The 21,231-nt window shown below is 47.9% G+C and overlaps 1 protein-coding gene across 3 annotated transcripts in view; it reads left to right on the top strand.

The window, feature by feature from the left end:
- The window catches only part of FAM107A (family with sequence similarity 107 member A), a 52,123-nt gene that overhangs the window by 19,288 nt on the left and 11,604 nt on the right, over positions 1-21,231 (top strand). Inside the window, exon 2 of one of the 3 annotated variants that reach the window (XM_045990716.1) lies at positions 11,270-11,333. In XM_045990716.1, coding sequence (XP_045846672.1) covers positions 11,270-11,333 — 64 coding nt within the window. Of the gene's footprint in view, positions 1-11,269; positions 11,334-13,342; positions 13,469-20,992; positions 21,143-21,231 lie in introns of those variants that run through there. The other 2 variants (XM_045990717.1, XM_045990718.1) reach the window with 2 other exon arrangements.

The raw sequence follows: 21,231 nt of genomic DNA, 5'->3' as shown, positions 1-21,231 counted from the left end.
GCTGTGAGCGTTGGCAGCTAACTGCTATACTCTTCTTAGAACAATTCGCCGATGGGAGGTGATTCACCCAGAGGTACTTGGGAGGTTGACCCCATCAGCCTGGTCATCCTTTCTCATGTCGTACAGCCAATGACCAACTAACACAGAGGGATTAAAGACCAGTCCTCTTGCCGCAATGCAGGACAACGTGGTACCATGTAGAGCCCAGACCTCCGCATGGGGTCAGGCTGAGACCAGACTTCAGCCGAACCCGCCTCTTCGCCAGACTTCTACCCCATCCTGCTGCCCTCGCTTACTTCTTCACAGACTTCCTGTGAATGTCCTCCCTCAACAAATCACTTGCAAAGTCCCCATTTCGGGCCCTCCTAGGAAATCCAAAGACATGAGAATATCTACATCTCAGGCCACTAAGAGGATCTGACAGAAGAAGGTACATGAAGTACCAGCCGGTGGCCGGCCTGCCACGGGTGCTCGACACACTGACAGCGTTTTCCTCCTCTTCCTCCTCAGTATCATTGTCATCACAGACAGTCCTGGGACCAGAGACGGCTTCTAAAGTGGACAAGAGTTGGGGACAGTCTTGGTGTGAGGGGATAGTTGCACTTAGGCAGGTTAAATAGTTAAGACAGTTATCAGCTTTCCTTGTTTCCTAAGTTAATACGAATATATTATTTTTCCTATTATAAAAACAATACAAGCTCATTGCCAAAAAATGAATAAATCTCTCATCGAGGCAGAGAATGACAAGAATGAACAAATGAAAATTTCCCACCACTTGAGTATAATCACTGCAGACATTCTCCTTCTACCCTCCCAAACATTTCCCACATAAATTCACATACTATACATATACAGACACATAGACACCTACATCTCCATGCAGACATGTAATTGATATATGTAACATATGTCTATGTATAGATAATACACCCTTTCTCTAGCATAACCCTATATGTAATTATACGCATATAGCTAATTTTGTTACCGATAAAAATGGAATCACAAATACTATTTTGTAACCTGTGGGTTGTTTTTGCACCTGATTTTCATACACAGATAGTGGGCATCTTCCGTGTTAGTAAACATGAGTCTGCAGTATCAGTTTCAGACAAAGATTATTACCTTTCCTGGAGGTAACACAGTTTATTTAACCAGTCCCCTGCCTCTGGTTATTTACCTTATTGCCCGTCTTTTTCCTATGATGAACAATGCTGGTTAATGCAAATCCTCAAGCATGTATCCTGGTGCATATGTTCAGCTGTTTCCTGAAAACAAATTCCTAGAAATGGAGGAGTATGGCTATCGGAGCCCACATATTTCCCTGCAGAATGACTATCCTCTCAACACTCCCTCCAGGAGGGCTGGAGTGTCCATTTCGCTGCACTAAGTGTCCAACTACCTCCAACACCAGGTATCGTTTTTGTTTTAATTTTTGCCAATCTGATAGATGACAAAAAATACTGCACTGTTACTTCAGTGTGCATTTCTTTGGTTTCTGGGGAGGCCAAGCATCTTTTCTCACACTTGTGGGCTGTTTGGATTTCACCTGCTGAAAATCGCCATTGTCCAGTCCTTGGCAAAGCCCCTCTGGGTGTCTCCTCTCCTCCCTACAGAGTGTTTCCTACAGGACTGGTCTCCCAGGAAGGCAGAGTTTTTGCCCTCAGACTCCGGCAACCAGCCAGCACTGGGATTAGCAGGGATCCAGTTCCCTGACTCCCAGGTGCCCCCGTCCATGTCCCTCACCACAAAGACCTTACAAGCCAGATCTGCTTAAAGAAAAAATTTCTCCAAACCCACCCAGAAAATACATTCCAGGGGTGATTACTAGCAGGGTTTGAGGAGCCTTGTCAGAAGAAACTACTAGAACATTCCTTTAAAGTCCCATGCTCCTGAGAAGTTTAAAAGGAGATTTTACATATGCCAAGATCTATCACAGTTGAAAATATCTCAACTGTTGCCCCAGCAATACCACTGGTAAGATTTTTCCCTCTGGATAGGAGAAGAATAAATGAAACAAGATGGGATTGGGAGGGAGACAAACCATAAATGACTCTTAATCTCACAAAACAAACTGGGGGTTGCTGGGGGGAGGTGGGATTGGGAGAGGGGGAGCGGGCTATGGACATTGGGGAGGCGAGGCGAACCATAAGAGACTATGGACTCTGAAAAACAACCTGAGGGTTTTGAAGGGTCAGGGGTGGGAGGTTGGGGCAACCTGAGGGTTTTGAAGGGTCAGGGGTGGGAGGTTGGGGGAATAGGTGGTGGGTAATGGGGAGGGCACGTTTTGCATGGAGCACTGGGTGTTGTGCAAAAAGAATGAATACTGTTACGCTGAAAAAATAAATAAAATGGAAAAAAAAAAAAAAAGATTTTTCCCTCTGGTGGGTGAACGTACCCAGTACAGAAAGACATGTGTAAAGGGCTCATGGAAACATCACTCCCAAGAGCGAAATAAATGCTAACAACCTGAATGCCCATCAGTAAGGACCTGCAAAATAACTTATGAATGACATTTACCAGGAAACATCACGCAGACAGTAAAATCACTGCACATGTGGAAAGACACCCTTGAGATATCATAAAGCGACAAAAGAAAGTTACAGGGGAGTGCATTTAGTGTGATCCCTTTTGCACTTTTCAAAAAAAAAAAAACCAGATCAAAATTGTTTTTGATGTTTAATGAAAGCAGAACCAATTCCTGCATCCGTACATAAGAAACTACTCATAGCAGTTTCAGCTGGGACAAGGATGGTTTCCTGGTTCAACTGGTTCAAGTATTCAGAGATTTTTAGGTCCCACTTTATATCCATCTGCATTATTTAAATTATTAGCATGAATATGCTTTACCATTATATGATGCAAGACCTTTTTCAAAGTGAGCCTATGACAGATCACTGTGATAATAGTCTGACTGTTGCGAGCTTACTGAATGTCAAATACGTGCCACCGCTGTACATTCTCTCATTTAGGCTTTTTTTAAAGATTATATTTATTTATTTGAGAAAGAGAGAGAGAATGAGGAGGGCAGGGGCAGCAGGAGAGGGAGAAGCAGGCTCCCTACTGAGCGGGGATCCCAATATGGGGTTCAATCCCCTGGGGTCTGACCTGAGCCAAAGGCAGACCAACTAAGCCACCCAGGCGTCCCTTTTCTCATTTAGTCTTAAAACAAGTCCAATTTGGGAACACCCAGTTAGTTCGGTTGGTTAAGCATCTTGTCTTCAGCTCAGCTCATGATCCCAGGATCCTGGGATCCTGGGATCAAACCCCATGTCAGGATCCCGGCTTGATGGGTCTGCTTATTCTTCTCCTTCTGTCCCTCCCCCCACTCCCTCTCTCAAATGAATAAATCTTTAAAAAAAAAAAAAAAAAGCCCTATTCTGATACCCATTTTATAGATGAGAAAACTGAGTTTTAGGTTAAGAGGTGCATTTATGTCACCTTTGATTATAATAGTCCCAACTCCTGCTGCCCAGCGTGGTTCCAGTGCCCGAAAAGAGACTGGCTGTGTGTGGGCTGTGTGAGAACCGCTGTGAGTGGGTCCCTCCTGGTGGGCTGGCTGGTTTCCCACCGGAGCAGCCGCTCTGTCCCCTGCACCTGGAAACCCTGCAGTTTCTCTCCTTTTCATGACCTGACTCCTTAAGTTGTTCTGTCCAATTAATTAAAATTAAATAAGACTAAAATACCGGTTCCGCAGAAGCACTAGCCACGTTTCAAGTGCCACATGTGGCTGGTGGCTACCATATTGTCAGCACAGAGACCCAACATTTCCATCCTGGCAGAACATTCTGTTGGCTAGAACTGCCTTATCACAGCATGAAAGCCAGGCAGATCTGGACTCACCCTGCTCTTCTGCTTACTGACAGGGTGAGCTGCACAAGGTATTTGACCCTGCTGGGCTGCATAAAAGAGGACGACCATAAAGCTGCCTCACCGGGCCGCTGCAGGCGTTACTTGCAATCACGCCTGCTGCATGGTTGGCCCAATGCCCGCCGCATGAGCAGCGCCGAGGGTAACAAGGAGGATAGGGCTCTGTGAGCAGACGATTTTGTGACCTTGGGCATGTCACCTTGCTGCTCTGAGCCCCAGCCTCATGGTGTGAAGGGCGCCTACCCTGAAAGAGTGCTGGGAGCGTGAGAGCATATGGTTGGTGCTCAGGGAGGGTCAAGTGCCTTTTCCCCTTTCTGGAAGGGGTTTCCTTTGTCAGACATACCATTCTCATAAGACCCAGAAGTAAAATACTCGGGAAAAAGGAACCCAGAAAGCCAATGTACCAACAAAAGAAGGCTCAAGCAGGGCACCTGGGTGACTCAGTCGGTTATGTGTCTGCCTTTGGCTCCAGTCATGATCCCAGAGTCCTGGAATCAAGCCCTGCATCAGGCTCTCTGCTCAGTCAGAAATCTGCTTATCTTTCTGCCTCTTCCCTGACTTGTGCTCTCTCTCTCTCTCTCTCTCAAATAAATAAATAAAATATTTTAAAAAAAAAGAAGAAGAAGAAGAAGAAGGCTCAACCTTTAAAACAAAATGATCATAGGATATCATTTGTCACCCATCAGATTGGGGGAAGGAGGAAATGGTTTGAACGTTTTATTAAAGAATAACATACACAAAGAAAAGTGCACCTATCGTAAGCATACCACTCAATGAATTTTGAGAAACTGAAAATATTTGTGTAGCCACTACTGAGATCAAGAAACAGAACATCAACAGCATCCCAAAAGCCCCCCTCATGCCCCTTCCCATCCACCATCACCCCCCACTATCCTGACTTATAATACCACAGACGCATTTTCAGTAGACAAACCTAAAGATTTATAACACCCAGAGCTGGTGAGCGTGTAGACAACCCAGTAATATCAGACATAGAGGGTGGGCGTGTGAAACGGTACAGCCTTCTGGACGGTAATTTGGTAGCATCTGCTAAAATTGAGCACTGGCCCAGCATTTCCACTGCATAGTGTCTGCCCTAGAGAAACGCCCACATCCACGCACAGACAGGCAAGCGCATGGATGTTTGAAGCGGAATTATTGGTAATAGCAACAGACTGGAAAAAACCTACACGTCCAGCGAAAAGGGTTTGGTTGGAAAAATAAACAACTACAGGCATCACACTCTACTTTATACTGCAGTAGATCAAAATAGTGAAGAGGATCCCCATGTCTTGCATAGAAATATCCAGAAGATATGTCATAGAGTTTACACACAGCACCAACAACTGTGGTAACCTAGGGAAGGGGTGCCATGGGGTTGAGGGGACAGTGAGGAGAAATGTTCCTCTTAAGTTGATAGGCACTTAGGTTGTTCCAAATGTTTAAAGCAGCAGGTTTACATTTATATATATATTACTTGTGTGAAATACTTTAAAAGCTTTCAAGGATAATTAAGCAGCCACAAAGTTCAGGCCACGAGAGGAAAACGGCCCCTCTGGCTCCTGGATCGGGGGGAGGGGGGGACTCCTGGCCCCGGGCCCCAGCTTGAGTTGCAGGAGGGCAGAGTTCCGGTCCCTGAGGCCCAAGGGCTGAAATGAATGGAGCAGTCAGGAGACCCTGGAGACCGGAACCACGGAGGCTTCCTTTGATGGGAGACGGTGCCCTGGTTACCGCACTCAGCTGAGAACCCAAAGCCAGTGTGACGTAAGTGGACCCCTGGAAAGGAGCAAGTCCCAGGTCTGGCGCTCTCCAAACAGTGCCAAGCACTTTAAAGGAAGGATTGTGGGTAGGATTCTCCCCACCCCCTCACCCCCCCCAAACCCCACTCCACCCCCAACCCCACCCCCACAGCCCCACACCCCCAGCCCCTGACTAGGGAGGACAGGGAGGCAGCTTTGTGAGTGTGAGATGCTAAGGCAGAGGCTCATAGGGGGTCTTGTGACCCTGGTGGCCAAGCACTCAGGAGTGGGGAACAGGAGGTGGGGAGCAGCCACCAAGGGTCCCTACTAAAAATATTCCACCTTTAAAAATTAGTTTTGCAGGGCACCTGGGTGGCTCAGTGGGTTGAGCCTCTGCCTTCGGCTCAAGTCATGATCTCAGGGTCCTGGGATCAAGTCCCGCATCAGGCTCTCTGCTCAGCGGGGAGCCTGCTTCCTCCTCTCTCTCTCTCTCTCTCTCTCTGCCTCTCTGCCTACTTGTGATTTCTCTGTGTGTGTGTCAAATAAATAAAAACCTTAAAAAAAAAAAAAAGAATTAGCTTGCAGGGGCACCTGGGTGGCTCAGTTGGTTTGGCTGGGGTCCTGGGACTACGACAACCCCCCACCACCACCCTGTTGCCGGGAGACTGCCTCTCCCACCCCTTCTGCCCTTCTCCCTCCTTGTGCTCTCTCTCTCAAATAAATAAGTAAAATCTTAAAAAATAATAATAATTAGCTTTGCCTGGCCCCTCTGGCTCCATAGAGAAGGGTTCCTTAACATCTCTGAGCCTCAGCTTCCTCCTCTGGAAAAGGGGGTGCGGACTCTTGCCACCACACGCACGCACACGCATATACACACACACACACTCAGTTTGCGAACATGGCAAAGACCACAGACTCCTGAGTTAGACTGCCTCTGGTCCTTATCCCTACAGCAGGAGGCTACCTCCCCTGAGTTCAGAGGACTGTCCCAAGGCTTAAGTGCAACCATATTTGTAAAGTCATGTTCGGCTCTACGACATGCTCCACAAATATTTGCAACAAGTATTAAACTGGTTTTTCTGTATTAAGCATCTATCTATGTGCCAGGAACCATGCTAGACATTGAAGACACGGGTCTGAATGAGACACAGTGCCTGTGCTCAGGGTGTTTTCAGTTTAATGGTGGGGAGTGGGGGGATAAATGAGGACACCTAGAGACACACCTCCCTCTGATGCACTCTAGGTTACAAGGGTAAATACTCTGAGTTCCTACCCTCATCTCTTCCAAGGTCAGAACTCAGGCCCCTCTCGGTTCATCTAAGATGCAATTTTGTTAATACCTCCTTCCCCTCCCCCATCAGTCCAAAGGATTGTGCACAGAAGTGACCTCGACATGTTTAAAACAAAGTCAATGTTGTGAAGATGTCAAAAGCACAACACACAAATGGATACAATGACGTTGACAGAATTTCCTAGCGGTAAACAGTCACCTATCTTCTCTCAATTCTACTACTGGGTATTTTCCCAACAGAAACAAGTACTGTGTGTACCCAAAAAGTTATAGAAAGTTGTTCATAGCAGGTCTATTAGTCACAGTCCAAACTGGAAACCATGCAAATGTCCATCCACAGGGGAACTGCTGATACAGGCAACATCAGTGAATCTCAAACTACTAGTGAGTAAAAACAGTCAGTCCCCAATGAGTAAATGCTATGATTCCATTCATATGAAGTTCTAGAACAAGAGAAACAAATCTGTGGCGGTATCATTTCGAACTCATGCTTACGCTGGGAAATGGTGGCCATTGAGAAGGGGAACAAGGGAGCCTTCTGGGGTGCAGGTGGTATTTTATATCTCGATCTTGGAGGTCATTGTGTGGGTGAGTACATATGTAAAACTTTGTTGAGAAGCACACTGAAAATCAGTGCATTTTATGTATGTGGGTTTTACCTCGGTTTTTAAAATGTTTACAAGTAAACAAAGCAAGGTCCCTTAAGTGTAACTTGGTGCGTGCATCCTGTGGGAAAGACCAAGAAGGATGTGTGATGGGTCCATAGTCTCCTTGATGCCTCTCCTACATGCATTGGTCTCCAGGGGAAGCAGCAGAGCAAAGTAGAGAAGAGGAAACTCTGTGGGATAGGCTCACTGAAGGTTACCGAGGACCAATCCCCAAAAACTTCCTCAACAATCAGAGCATGAAAAAGGAGGAAGTGGTGGCCACAATAAGGTCAGGAGAAATGCAAATGCAAACATATGAGCTGTGCTCAGCCATAGGTGGGTATGTTGTACCCTACACAACAGTATTTCCTTATGAGCACAGTCCTGGGGAAAGACTATCAGTGACCAATAACGTGTCAGCAAATTCAATTCAACTTTGCCTTTGGAAGGGGAGGCATGCAAGTGGGGTGTTTTTTCACTTGCCAAACTCCAGTCATTGAAGGGAGAAAGGAATCTGTCTCAGTCACTGACGTGTTACTAGACACAGGATGGCCTGATTTTCCAAGTCTTTCATGCAAGCAGGGTTGGCAAGCATGCAAGGACAATTCTTTGAACTCCAGTTCTGGGAGCTGCCCCTTATGAAATTCTGGTTTTGTAATGATAATCTTGCCCTTGGGCCCTGGCCCCACTTCCCAAGTCTGTAGGGAGATGTGAGAAGAAGCTCAGATCCCTTTCAAGCCCTCCAAAGCAGGTCATTTTTCTATGTCCTGGAATTTTCTTCCAGAGATGAAGTTACTTGTCTTCTTAATCCCTTTGTCAAAAGCCACAAAAGAAGCTTGGCCAAATCCCAAACACCCTTCCTTTTTATGTCCCCCCATGGGTGGCAGAGTTCAAAATGGGAGCACCCTGGGAAAATGTCAGCACCCCAGGCCTTTCTGTGCACCTGAATAATCCCTGAGCAGACAGCAGGGATCTTCCCTGGGTTCTGACCCTGGCTCATTCTCTGTGGAATTGCTCACCTTCCCCACACAGTCCATAGCTCCCTGTGTGGTGCACACACTGATTCACTGCATTCCTTCTTTTAACAAATCATTATCAAACATCCAAGCCAAGCCCAGCTCTAGAGTAGGCCCTGGGGAGACAGCTATGAACCCGATCCCCCCACTCAAGACTAGTACAGTCTGAGGGAGGAAATGGGGCTCAAACAATAATAACTCAGTGGTGAAGAGTCATATAAGGGAAGTTTGGGGTGCCGGAGCACATGATTGAGGGGGACCTCCTTGGAGAAGTGGCATCTCAGTTGAGCCTTAATGGATAAGCAGAAGGAGCCAGGCAGAGCTGGGGAATATATATGGGTCAAGGGACCAGCTTGTGCAAATATAGGAGATGAGAAACAGCATGGCTTTTGGGAACCCAAGCAGAACTCTTAGTGGCTAGAGTGTGAGGTGTGAAGGAAGGTGACCCCCATTTCCTGCTAAGTTTTCCTCATGTGACTGACCCTGTGGCCCTTCCATTCCAGGCACCTGGCAGCCTTGTTCTTCCCTGAACCTTCTGGTACACTCCAACCTCAGGACTTTTGCTCAAGCTGTTCTCTCTGTCTGCAACACTCTTGCCCAAAATATCTGTCTGGCTAACTCTCCTGCTTCCTGTAAGTTTGTGTTCACATCCCACCTTCTCGATGATACCCCCTGGGCAGCCACTTATAACTACACACTGCCCCCACTTACCTCTAACCTTCTTCCCCCTCCTCTAATTTCCCTCTTTTCCACAGTACCAGTCACCTTCTAACATACTATCTGCTTTACTTATTCATCACACTTATTGTCTAGCTCCCCAACTAGAATGCCAGGTCCACAAGGTCAAGGACTTTTGTTCGTTTTCTTCACTAAGACATCACAAATCCTGGAACATTTGAAAGAACAGATAGGTGGTTTTGAGAGGGAGGCAGGCAGGATCTGGGTTGCAAGGCCTTAAAAGCCAGGGGAAGGTATGTGAGTTTGATTCTAAGTGCAAAGGGAAGACACCAAAGAGTTTTCAGTAGGGCAGGACCAGAGTCTGAGTTACATTTTAAAAGCTTGCTCTGGAGTCTCTGTGAGGAACAACTTGAAGGAGGGCAAGCTACTGCAGGCGTCCAAGTACAGTGGTGTCTGGGCTAGGGTTGGGGCACTGGAAGAAATGGATGGATGGAAGAGATGGCAGGAAGTGGACTCATCATGCCTTGGTGATCTGAGAACTATGGGCTTGTGGGAAGACAGGGCAAAGCAGAGCTCCAGGCTCCTGTCTGAGCCACAGGGCCAGAGTGGAGTCATTTGACAAGATGGGTGGGGGGGTGCGGGGAGGAACGGGTTGGGGGCTGGAGTGATAAATAGTTCTGTAGTGGCCATGGTGAGTAGGGCCTAGTGTGGTCTAACTCTCGAGAGTTAGACTCTTGAGTAAATATGTCAAGTAGCCTGTTGGCCAAAGTTTAAGCTCAGAGTAAAAATCTGAATTGGGACTATGCATTTAGGGATCTTTGGCTTAGAGTTGTTTTTGAAGTCATAAAAGTGTAGAGAGAGAAGATGTCTAAGAGCTGACCCTGAGGACCAAACCCGGAAGCTTCTGAGTTGGCCCTTGAAGAATGAGGATTTTTCCTGGAAGGTAAGGAGAAGGTAGTTCAGATAGAAGCAACAGCATGGATAAAAACTCAACATAAAAGAATATGGATCTCTATGCTCTTTGAAACTGTCAAGGTCAGGGTGCCTGGGTGGCTCAGTGGGTTAAAGCCTCTGCCTCCAGCTCGGGTCATGATCCCAGGGTTCTGGGATCAAGCCCCGCATCGGGCTCCCTGTTCAGCAGGGAGTCTGCTTCCTCCTCTCTCTCTCTGCCTGCCTCTCTGCCTACTTGTGATCTCTGTCTGTCAAATGAATAAATAAAATCTTTTTAAAAAAAATAAAATAAGGGGCGCCTGGGTGACTCGGTGGGTTAAAGCCTCTGCCTTCAGCTCAGGTCATGATCCCAGCGTCCTGGGATCGAGCCCCACATCGGGTTCTCTGCTCAGCAGGGAGCCTGCTTCCTCCTCTCTCTGTCTGCCTGCCTCTCTGCCTACTTGTGATCTCTGTCTGTTAAATAAAGAAATCTTAAAAAAATAAAAAATAAAAAAATAAAATAAAATAAAGAGAATTAAAAAAAAGAAACTGTCGAGGTCATCAAAAACAAACTCTGAAAAACTATTACAGCCAAGAGGCACCCAAGGAGACCTGAAAACTGAATGTAATCTGGTATCTTAGATAGGATTCTAGAACAGAAAAAGGATATTGGGTAAAAACTAAGGAAATCTTAATAAGGTATGGGCTTTACTTAATAATAATGCACCAATATTAGCTCATGAATTCTAACAAGTGTGCCATACTATATACATGTACATCTACTTACATATAAGATGCTCACAGAAAACCTGAATGAAGAGTTTAAGGAACTCTCTGCACTATCTTCTCAATTTAAAACTTTTCTTTAAAAATCTCTTCTTTAAAGACAGCATGTCTCATAAGTGGCCACAACATGCACATGTGAACACACACACATACACACACACCCTAAGGATGATAGTAACTTGTTTCTCTGGAGAGGACTTTGACCTTGATCAGTCCCTCCTGTGGGAACTCAGGGACACTATAAATATCTCTTCGGTCCTCCCCTTCCAAGGAACAGAGGGTCCTCACCTCCCCCTTCTTTCTTTCTGTTCACAGAAAGAATACTCTCCTCAGGCCATATTTCATAATGAAAATGAGAAGCAGAGACTAAATGGCTCAGGTAAGTGAGACCCACCTAGAATTCCTCAGGAGTGCAGCCAGAGTTAATCCTTTCCAAACACTCTGTAAAAGCACATTACTTAGTCACAATTTACCTGAAACCACCCCCCCCACCTTGTTCAACAGCTGGCCTCGTTTCCCCCCTGCAGCAAAAGATTTGGCATCACCTGGGTTCCAATTTCAGTTCCATTACTAACTAGTTACATGATTGTGGGCAAATCACTTGAACCTATTTTCCTTTTCTCTAAAAGGGGCATAATCATACTTGATCAAAGAGTGGATTAAATGAAATTAATAATAAATTATATACAATTTCGTCCTCTAAAGAATGGATATGAAATAGCCAATGTCGGTGATTGTGCCTGGCATTCATGACGGTTGGTTGCTGATGAGATATATGATCAGTCTGACCAATCAGTGATGTCCCCAAAGATCAAAATGTGTGACTTGGGTCCTTGGGAACCCAGCAGAGGGAAGGGAGAGGGAAGGTGACTGAGGAGCAGAAAAGTACAGAGATCTCTGAATCACAGTAGAAGCTGGGCTTGGAAAGTGGCATAGGACCAACTATAGAGGACTTGGCTGACTGGCTTAGGGGACACCAAGGCTGGAGAGGACTGGAGAGAAAACAGAGGCACAGGGAGACAATACTGTGTGGCCAAATCTCCAACAGCCAGCTCAAGATTCCCTGACTCATATAGCCGCAGCCTTGAACAGAGGCCATCCAGTACCCTGGACAGCTCCAGGGGTCTCTAGATTTCAGGGACACTAGTTTTGTGGGTGGAGAACTGGATTGAGTCTTGGTTCCTCCAAAGAGCTACATGAGTATGAGTAAGCCTCATGACTTACCTCCCTGAGTCTCAATGACTTCATCTCTCAACTGGAGATAACACCCATCCTTCAGCACTTTTATGAAGCATAAATGAGATAATGGGGGGCAGCAGAGTAGAGTGGCCCAAGTCTGAGGTCAGACTACCTGAGTGTGTGTCCCAGATCCACACTGTGTGAACCCAGATAAATTACTGACCCTCTTGGAGCCTCAGTTTCCTCATCTGCAGAACTGGAAAGCTAACAGACACTAATTCATAGGTTGTGAAGTTAAAATGGAATAGGACATAAAAATACACAATGAACATTAGTTTTTATATTAGAAGAAACTTAGCATAGCACCAGACAAAGTAGATAATCAAAACTATCAGTTCCTTATCTCTTCCAAATCTGCCTGGTTGACTTTGCTTCTCCACCTTTAGACTCTTGGTTGGTCCACCCATCTTTGGCTATTAATAGGATTGTACAAACTGGGAGAAATCAATCTGGTGAAGTCCCCCCACAACTTGTCTCCTACAGTAAATCTCCCTGCTTCTCGGTGCCACTCACCCCAAGACACTTTTTTTAATAACAGTATATGTTTGTTCTGCCCTAGTCACTGTTCTAAGATTATATATAATACATATACTGACTTATGTATAGCTGGTACATATAACATAGTCAGTATATAGAATACATATACTATATATACGTACATATTACCCTCATAACCCTGTGGAAATAATAAGTACTTTGGTCATCCCCATTTTACAGATGAGAAAACTGTGGCTCTGAGAGTTTAGGTAATTAAATCGTGGAGTCACACAGTTACTAACTGGTGGCGCTGGGACGTGATCCCAGGGATTCCACTTCAGAATCCCACACCTGAGTGTAGCATTCAACGAGGCCAGCGGCCAGGGAAATGGAGAAATGGAGTGCAGCAGGTAGGAGACCAAGGCTAGAAATCAAGACATCGGCTTCCCCCTTGGTCCTGGAACCCGGGGACCAGGAGTCCTCTCACCGGACCCTGACCCATGGCCTCTATCCTGCGGGCAGGATACTTGCCCTTGCCCCTGCCCTCTATCCCTCCCCCCGCGGCGCCTCCTCGCCGGGAGCTCTGGCCTCAGGTGGTAACTCGATCCGCAGCGGGGTTTGGGCCCGGGTTGGCACGTCACCGCTGCGGCGGCACTCGGCCCGCACTCTGGTGCGCTCCCTGTCCGCAGTGCCGGCTCCACAGTCTGGCGCAGGGGCGCATGGCGCAGAGGCTGAGCGAGAGGGCACGGGACCCCACCGAGGTCACAGGTCTCTATCGGGCCGTGCTGCTCAGGTCTGGTAAGTGAAGGCAAGGCCTCCCGGCCCCTGCGTCGTAGAGAGCGCGAGAGGGCAGGGCGGGCAGCCGCCACCGCCTGGCACCACGGTCCTCCTTCATTGCTCTGCTTTCCTCCCTTTTTTTTTTTTTTCATTCTTTTAAATTACTTTTCTGAGTTCACCTGTCATTCCTTCTTTCGCTCCTACATTCTTCCTACCATTGGGGTAGGGGACCTACCATTAGATATATCGCTTTATTCCAGTGTACGAGCGCACCCCCACCCCCAACACACACACTCACTCGGTTTCTGAACTATGAAAGTGCGGCAAGGTTCCATCTCCTGGCAAGTCCCTTGCGCGCGTAGGCGTTTGTAGGCGTGGGAGAGTGGAAAATGGGTAAGATCGGGGTGCCCGCAGTGGGGCACGAAGGGGCACAGACGCATAGCCACTGGTGATGTCCTGCGAGGTATTACATTAGCGGCAGAAAGGGAAGAGAGCAAGTTACAGGAAGGGGAGAAACCATTTTTCTGTGGATATGCATGTAAAGAGAAAAAGATTTAGAAGGAAACACATGGTGGTTATTTTCAACAACGAGAGTTGGATAACAAGGTGTTTCTTTTTTTCCTTCCCATTTGTCTTTTTAAAAACTTATTTGCAGTAAGCACATGTTACTATTCTATTCAGAACAATGAGGGATTTTTTTACTTAGGAAAATAAAACAAACATGACATACAGTCGCTGTAAAAATAATTAGGAAAACCAGAGATGGAGAAAGAAGAAAAGGAATGGCCACAGTAAGGGTTTGGGGTGGTTGCCTCCGGACTTTGTGCTTTGAAAGAGAGGTTTAGGGAAGGTGAAAATCCTTCTCCAGCGTGGTCCCTGCCCGATGCGGGTACGTGATTAGAAAGTGTCAGCGGACTTGGGCTCACCGGCAGCTATGATCTGCCGATCTGCCGTGGGCAAGGAGCCCCCCAACACACACACACACACACACACACACACACACACACACACACCCCACCACCCCACTCCCACCCACCCAGCCCCCCCCCCAGTGGTCCTGCCAGCGGACCCCTGGAGCCAAAGGCGCAAGGGGAGCCATTGGCCGCTTTTCTGCCCGGGCCGTGCCTGCCCCCAACCCCTGCCCCTCCTCCCTCCCCCCTCCCCCTTCCCTCCGGCTCGACCTTGGTTCTGGGACTGACTGCCTCTCTTAGACTGGCTCCGCCCTGCGGAGATCCCCACGCGGAGCTCCGCTTGGGAACATTGAAACAACGGTTCTTTTAAGTCCAAAAGCAAGAACTGGCCAAGACTTCAGGACTGCCGGCGCCTTCCTGGGGGAAGGTTTTAAATCTGACTGAGCTGGGGCAGGCAGAAAGGGGATCCGATTTCAAATCCCAGCTCTGGCGGATTTCCCCCCTGCAAAGCACTCCTCCTAAGGGTTCCCACCCAGTTCCTACCCTCTCACAAAGATGAGGAGGGGCTATCTAATCTGAAGACGCTGTGTTCCCTCTGACCTGGAGCTACAGAGATGAGCCTTATGCAAAAGGCAACATTTTTCACTGGCAACATAGTCAGAATAGCAGACATCAGAGTCCGTCCAGGGACCCCATGCTCTTTCCGTATCTGTACCAGAGGCAGCTACAAGCCAGGGAGGGGGCAAAGCCTTTGACCAGGGGTCTCGCTTGGGGGAGCATTTACTTTGTGCTAGGCACTGCTGGCTCATTCAGTCTTAAGAACCCTACAAGGTCACTGCTAATTGTCATCCCCATTTAACAGATGGGGAGACTGAGCTTTAAAGAGCTTAGCAGCTTGCCCATGGTCCTGCTAAGAGAAAGCTTCTATCCCACTATGGGGTAGAAAAATCTTAGTGCAACCCTAGGCCCATTCATGCCAATGTCTGCACACCTCCTGAGACTAGTAATAATAATGGCCAATAATGCTGATCGCTTGTTACCACCCCTCGCTTTACCAAATGCTGTGCATGTCATCTCATCGACGTCATTCAGTTATTCCTGCCACCAGTATGTACTGACTACCCCCATGCAAGGCACATGGATATACTCATAAATATAACAGATATGTCTCTCCTCTCAGGGAAGTAAGAAGTACTGACCCATATTTTAAACACGAGGAAATTTAGGCTCAGAAGATAACATGACTTGTCTGAAGTCACACAGCCCATCTAGGCGGAGATGAGATTCAAACCCAGGGCCAGGGCAGAAGCGCTACTCTGGTTGTCTCACACATAGAAAAGCAAGAAGAGTCAGGGTGAGGATCCAACTGGGTCATTTAGCGAAGAGGCAAGAGCGCCCCTCCTTTAGAAGCCCCCAAGGACAGGGTGTGGAGTCAAATCCAAGATGGTAGCCATCCATCTTCATTTACAGTGGTCTCGAGCCATGCACCAAGTAATAGAACACGTCTAGAAAAATTTTCACCACAGATTATCTTTTTTAAGATTTTATTTATTTGACACAGAGAGAGATCACAATTAGGCAGAGAGGCAGGCAGAGAGACAGGGGGAAGCAGGCTCCCTGCTGAGCAGAGAGCCTGATGCAGGGCTCCATCCCAGGACCCTGCGATCAAGACCAAGCCGAAGGCAGAGGCTTAACCCACCGAGCCACCCAGGCACCCCAACCACAGATTATTTTTAAATTTGTAATATTAAAGTATTACATGCTCACCATGAATATTTTGGGAAATTGAGACTAAAGAAGGGGAAGCCTTACCCACAATCCCACTAACCCTAAGCGCTGCTGGTAACATTTGGGGGTGTCTCCTTAAAGTCTTTGCAATGCATAGTTTGCGTGTGTGGTTGTGTTTTATGTTGCTGAGGTTGTATCAACACTAGTCTTTAACCCCACTCTTTTCACGTGGATGAAATTTTTACTGCTTTTAAGTGGGTTGTTAAAATAACAGTAACCACTTTGGAGCCCAGACTCTGTGATAGGCAATGGGAAGACATCCCATGTGGTATCTCCTTTATTCCTCAAAAGAATGTCTGCCCCATATCAGAGATGAGGAAATGAGGAGTTGAAGGTCACCTAGGTGTCCAGCAGTGGAGCGACTGACACCACAGTCCATGCTCTTAACCACAGAGCTGGAAGGGTCACCTTTGGGAATAACTCGTGCTTGGCCATTCCTGGGAAGCTATCCATCGCTGTAGTAAATATCCCCCAGAGGGGACTTACATCCTACCTGGAGCTCAGGTCAGGTTCCCAGCAGGGAGGGAAGCATCTCTCCCCAGCATGGACAGAGGCCACACTCCAGGTGCCCTTGGACATCAGCAATAGCTAGAAACGCAGCTATAGCCTCTATCCCTGCCTGCCACGCAGGGTTGCCAGATAAAATACAGGACACCCAGCGGTGCCTGGGTGGCTCAGTAGGGCAAGAGTCAGCAAACCCTGGTTGGCCTACAACCTATATTTGTAAGCTAGGTTTTCTTGGAATATAACCATGCTCATTCATTTACATATTACCTCTGGCCGCTTTTGTGTTACAATACTAGAGTTGAGTAGTTGCAACAGAGAACCTATGACCCACAAGACAAAAAATATATTTTTCTAGGGACCTTTGTAAAAAAAAGGGGGGGAGGTGCCTGGGTGGCTCAGTGGGTTGGGGCCTCTGCCTCTGGTTCTCTGCTCAGCAGGGAGCCTGCTTCCCCTTCTCTCTCTCTGCCTGCCTCTCTGTCTACTTGTGATCTCTCTCTGTCAAATAAATAAACAGAATCTTGGGGGGAAAAATACAGGACACCCAGTTAAATTTGAACCTCAGATACACAACAAATAATATTTTAAGTATAACCCAACTGTTGTACGGCTATGCTGGTACTAAAAACATATTCATTGCTTATCTGATATTCAGATTTAAATTGAGCATGCTGCATTTTTCTTTGTTACATCTGCAAATAGTCATGCCAGCAATCATGGAAGTTTGCTTGCCTTGACAAGCTATGGTCTGCCCGGGCTCCTCTCTCTCTATGCACACACACTCCTCTCCCCATCCCTACCTCCTCTGTCCATCCTTTGCCTGGCTATGAGTTAGAATGTGCTGGGGCCAAGGGGCACCCCAGGGTCCCTCGGCAGCTAAGAGACCAGATTCACCAGGCCTCATTGGAGCTGAGTAGAGAGCCAGCTATCTGAAAAAAAAAACCTTAATTCTTCCCCACTCCCTGATACTTCCCCATTTGCACACTTGAAATCCCTCCACCGGGTAAATTCTTCCTGGTTCAAATCTGTTGTAAAGGCAACTCTCATTGCTTTTGTAATCTCTCCACGGATCCCATGACAAGTTTTTCTGCCAATACAATTTCTACCCCCTTCCATGTCCTTTCAACTGAGCATGTTGGGGGTGGGGACGAGGTTGGATCCTACGGCTGCTTTGTGGGTGGCTGCTCGGAAACCTCATTGAGGCCTTGGAAAGGGACCCTGGAGATGGAGACTGAACACAGTGCTGAGGAGGAAGTTTTAAGTTGCCATGGGAACCTCTTGTCTGATGTTTGTGCACCCAGATAAGCTGCTCCAGGCGCCTGTGAGCTTGGAAAAAGGGGAGCAAACATGAAAGGAAAGATGCTTTTGGAGGTTGTTTTGTTTTGTTTTAATGCAAGCTGCGGCCCCAGCCCACAGTGGAAGGAGGAAAATTCCCCAGCTCCCACTCCCGCCTGCCTCTCCTGGTCTTCACGAACCCCCTTCCTTTCAGCTCCTCTAAGTTCCCAGGGAAACAAACTTCAAAGGGACAAGAAGGGAGTGTAGGAGAGGTGTACTCAACCTCTGGGATTCCCCTTCAGTTCCTATGGGGCTGAGCAAGAATTCTGGTCTCCAGCCCCCCCACCCCACCCCGGTATCCCAGAGCCCTTCCTTTAGGGAGAATGGGGAGGCCTCCAGGGAAAGCTCTACTGACCAAGGCAGGAGGCAGCAACTGGGGCTGAATTTGGCAGTAACCTGGAGTAAACTCCTAAAAGCCTCATTTGCCCGGAAGTCCTCTATTTTCCAATATGCAAAATGGACATGACTGAACCAGATATGAATCATAACTATCGCTAGTTGGAAAAGGTTGTTCTTTCTCATATTTTTTCTATTTTTTTTAAGATTTTATTTATTTGACAGACAGAAATCACAAGTAGGTAGAGAGGCAGGCACAGAGCGAGGAGAGGCAGGCTCCCTGCCGAGCAGAGAGTCTGATGCGGGGCTCGATCCCAGCACCCTGGGATCATGATCTGAGCTGAAGGCAGAGGCTTTAACCCACTGAGCCACCCAGGTGCCCCCCTTTCTCATATTTTTAATCTTTATTGTTTCCTGAGAGCAAAAGCCATGTACGCTTGGTCTTGTTCTGTGTTTAAACCACAAACATTACAGAAATTTTATGACTAAGAAGGGTCTGCAATTTTTTGCCATAGAATAGTGGTTCTCAAACTCCTGGAGATAAATGAATCCCCGGGGGAAGGGAGGTGTTAAAAATCCAGATTTGTGGGCCCCTCCCTCATAAGTTCTAATATAGCAATCCAGGAGCATGGCCCATTTTAGCTCATCTCACAAATGATGCCTAGTCGTGACATCTGAGATACATTGATCTAGAACCGACCACTTTAGCAGTTCAGTGTATATGCCTCCAGATTGGGCCTCTACGTTCTGCACATACATTTTGTATGATAAGATAAGTTTTGGATCTTGAAAAAAAAAATAATAAAAAGAGTGTCAATGTCTTTGGTGTCTACAAGTCAATGATAGTTACTGAACTCCTTGGTACTGGGACAGGAATACTAAGAAGGATAAGGATAAGGTAAGGCCCCAGCCCTCAGCCTGGTAGTCTGGTGGATGAGCCTGATGGGTCTGTACACAGGTTGGACTGTGAGAAGAGCTTTAATGGAAGAGGCATAGTGAGTCCCAACTGCCTGGGGAATATGGCACCCAACGTTGGAGGATGCCTGCCCAGCTCTCCTTGACTCTCCATTGCTCTGGGGCTGCCATCAGAGTTTTCCAATAAAGAGAATGCAAAATGGAGATGAAGGTCATTGCTAGTATGGGGACTCTCAGAGTCTGCTCCCCTGGAGTAAGCTGGATTAGGGGGCTCTATTTTCTCCAGGTGGTGAGCAGAAGCTGTCAGTTCCCCAGGATCCCTCCTATTCCCCCACTGTCAGAAGGCACCCGGATTGGTTCAGATCAGCCACTGTGGGCCCTGGGAAATGCCCAGAAGAGCCATTTACACAGCAAGACAACATGTGGCAACAAAGAGTGGCTTGACAAGAATTTAAAGGCAGACTTTCACCACCAGAATTTAGTAAAATTAAGCCACAGCAGGACAGGAAGCCTGGGGAGGATACCATTCAAAGTACTTCAAGAGAAGCAGAATTTAGGAAGAAGGAATATGTGCTGTTTCTAGAAAACTGTTCTATATCTAAGAATCTGTGACCCTCTAAGCTTATTTAAGTGGCCCCAGAATGGCTGGCTTGGTCAAGGCTCCCAGGCCATGCATGACCTGCCCCCGAGTCTGTGTTCAGCCCCGTGCCCCAACCTCCCCCTCATGCCAACACTCCAGCCCCGCTGGCCTTCTTCCACTAGATCAAACTCACTCCCATCCTGGGCCTTTCCGCTGGCTCTGCCCTCTATCTGGAATGCCCTCGTGTGGGAACAGACAGCACATTGCTGGCTCCTTCTCACCACCCAGGCCTCCCTTAAAGGTCAGCGTCCCCGTGTCCACCCTTCCTGAGCTCAGCACTCCCCCTTCCCCCGCAACCTCACCCAGTCTTACTTTCTGCCCAACATTCATCATGGGTACAAGTTTCTGATTTGTCTTCCTTCCTGTCGGACTCCCCCACCACCCACCCGTGAATACAGGTTCCCAGAGCCCAGAGCTGTCATTCACACTGTAGCTCCAGCACTGGGGACAGGGCCAGGAACACAGTAGGTACTCAAGAAATGTCGGTTAAATTAATGATATAGGCCAAATGGGGCACACATGGTCTTTTTAGTGTCCCGTTCACGGCTGATGTACATCCTGGGCCTCGTGGCCTTCCAGCCAACCTTCGCCAGAGGTGCCAGCCCCTGAGGCCCGCCACCCAGAGCCCATCAGCCTCCACCTTCCTCACATTCTTAGCCGGGCGGCGTTCCCTTGCTCCTCTCTGAAGTTCAGATGAAGTTCAAAGTGTGGAGTAAGTCAGATGGATGACCAAGAACTGAACCCGTGTGGGCCCGTCCTCCCTTCCCACCTCAGAGCCGTTTCCTCCCAAAGCCTTGGGCACCGCAGGGCCTGGGCCGGATGCTCGGCTCTCCCTCGCCTGGGGAGGCTCTGGAATGCACTCTCGCTGACCCTCCCATTGGAAACAAGGGAAATGACTCTGTGCTGGACGCCCAGCTCAGACAAAGCTTGGCATGGTTCTCAGTCCTCCACAATCTGACCAAATAGGTATTTACTTGTGCCTCTCAGGCGTGTGGCTTGGACGTGGTGTTCTGCATTGTGGAAGTGGTCGTGCACCAAGTGAAATATCCGTTACTATAGTAACAGTTCCTTTTTATTGATACCAGAATAAACAGGAATGCAGAGCGGCCTCACTCCTTGGCACACGCAGCCGCCTGCAGTCCCCAGGGGTTTAAGAACCGCCCTTCAGAGGCGGCCCTCCTTGCTAGTGTGGGACTTCCCAGCGGAGTGAGGGACCCAGCCACGGCTCCGGCTCCCAAGTTCCCTTCCCAGAGACGCAGCTGAGAAGTAAGACCATTTCTATTCTGTTTCCCTTTGCTGGGGAGGGAGTGGCCGTGGGAGGAGGTGTGAGGGCCCCAGGAGCCCCAGGGCAGGCT

Source organism: Meles meles, chromosome 20 (assembly GCF_922984935.1).
Source record: "Meles meles chromosome 20, mMelMel3.1 paternal haplotype, whole genome shotgun sequence".
NCBI classification, from domain to species: Eukaryota; Metazoa; Chordata; class Mammalia; order Carnivora; family Mustelidae; genus Meles; species Meles meles.
The sequence above is the reverse complement of the archived record's forward strand: the minus strand, read 5'-3'. Positions and strand labels throughout refer to the sequence as shown.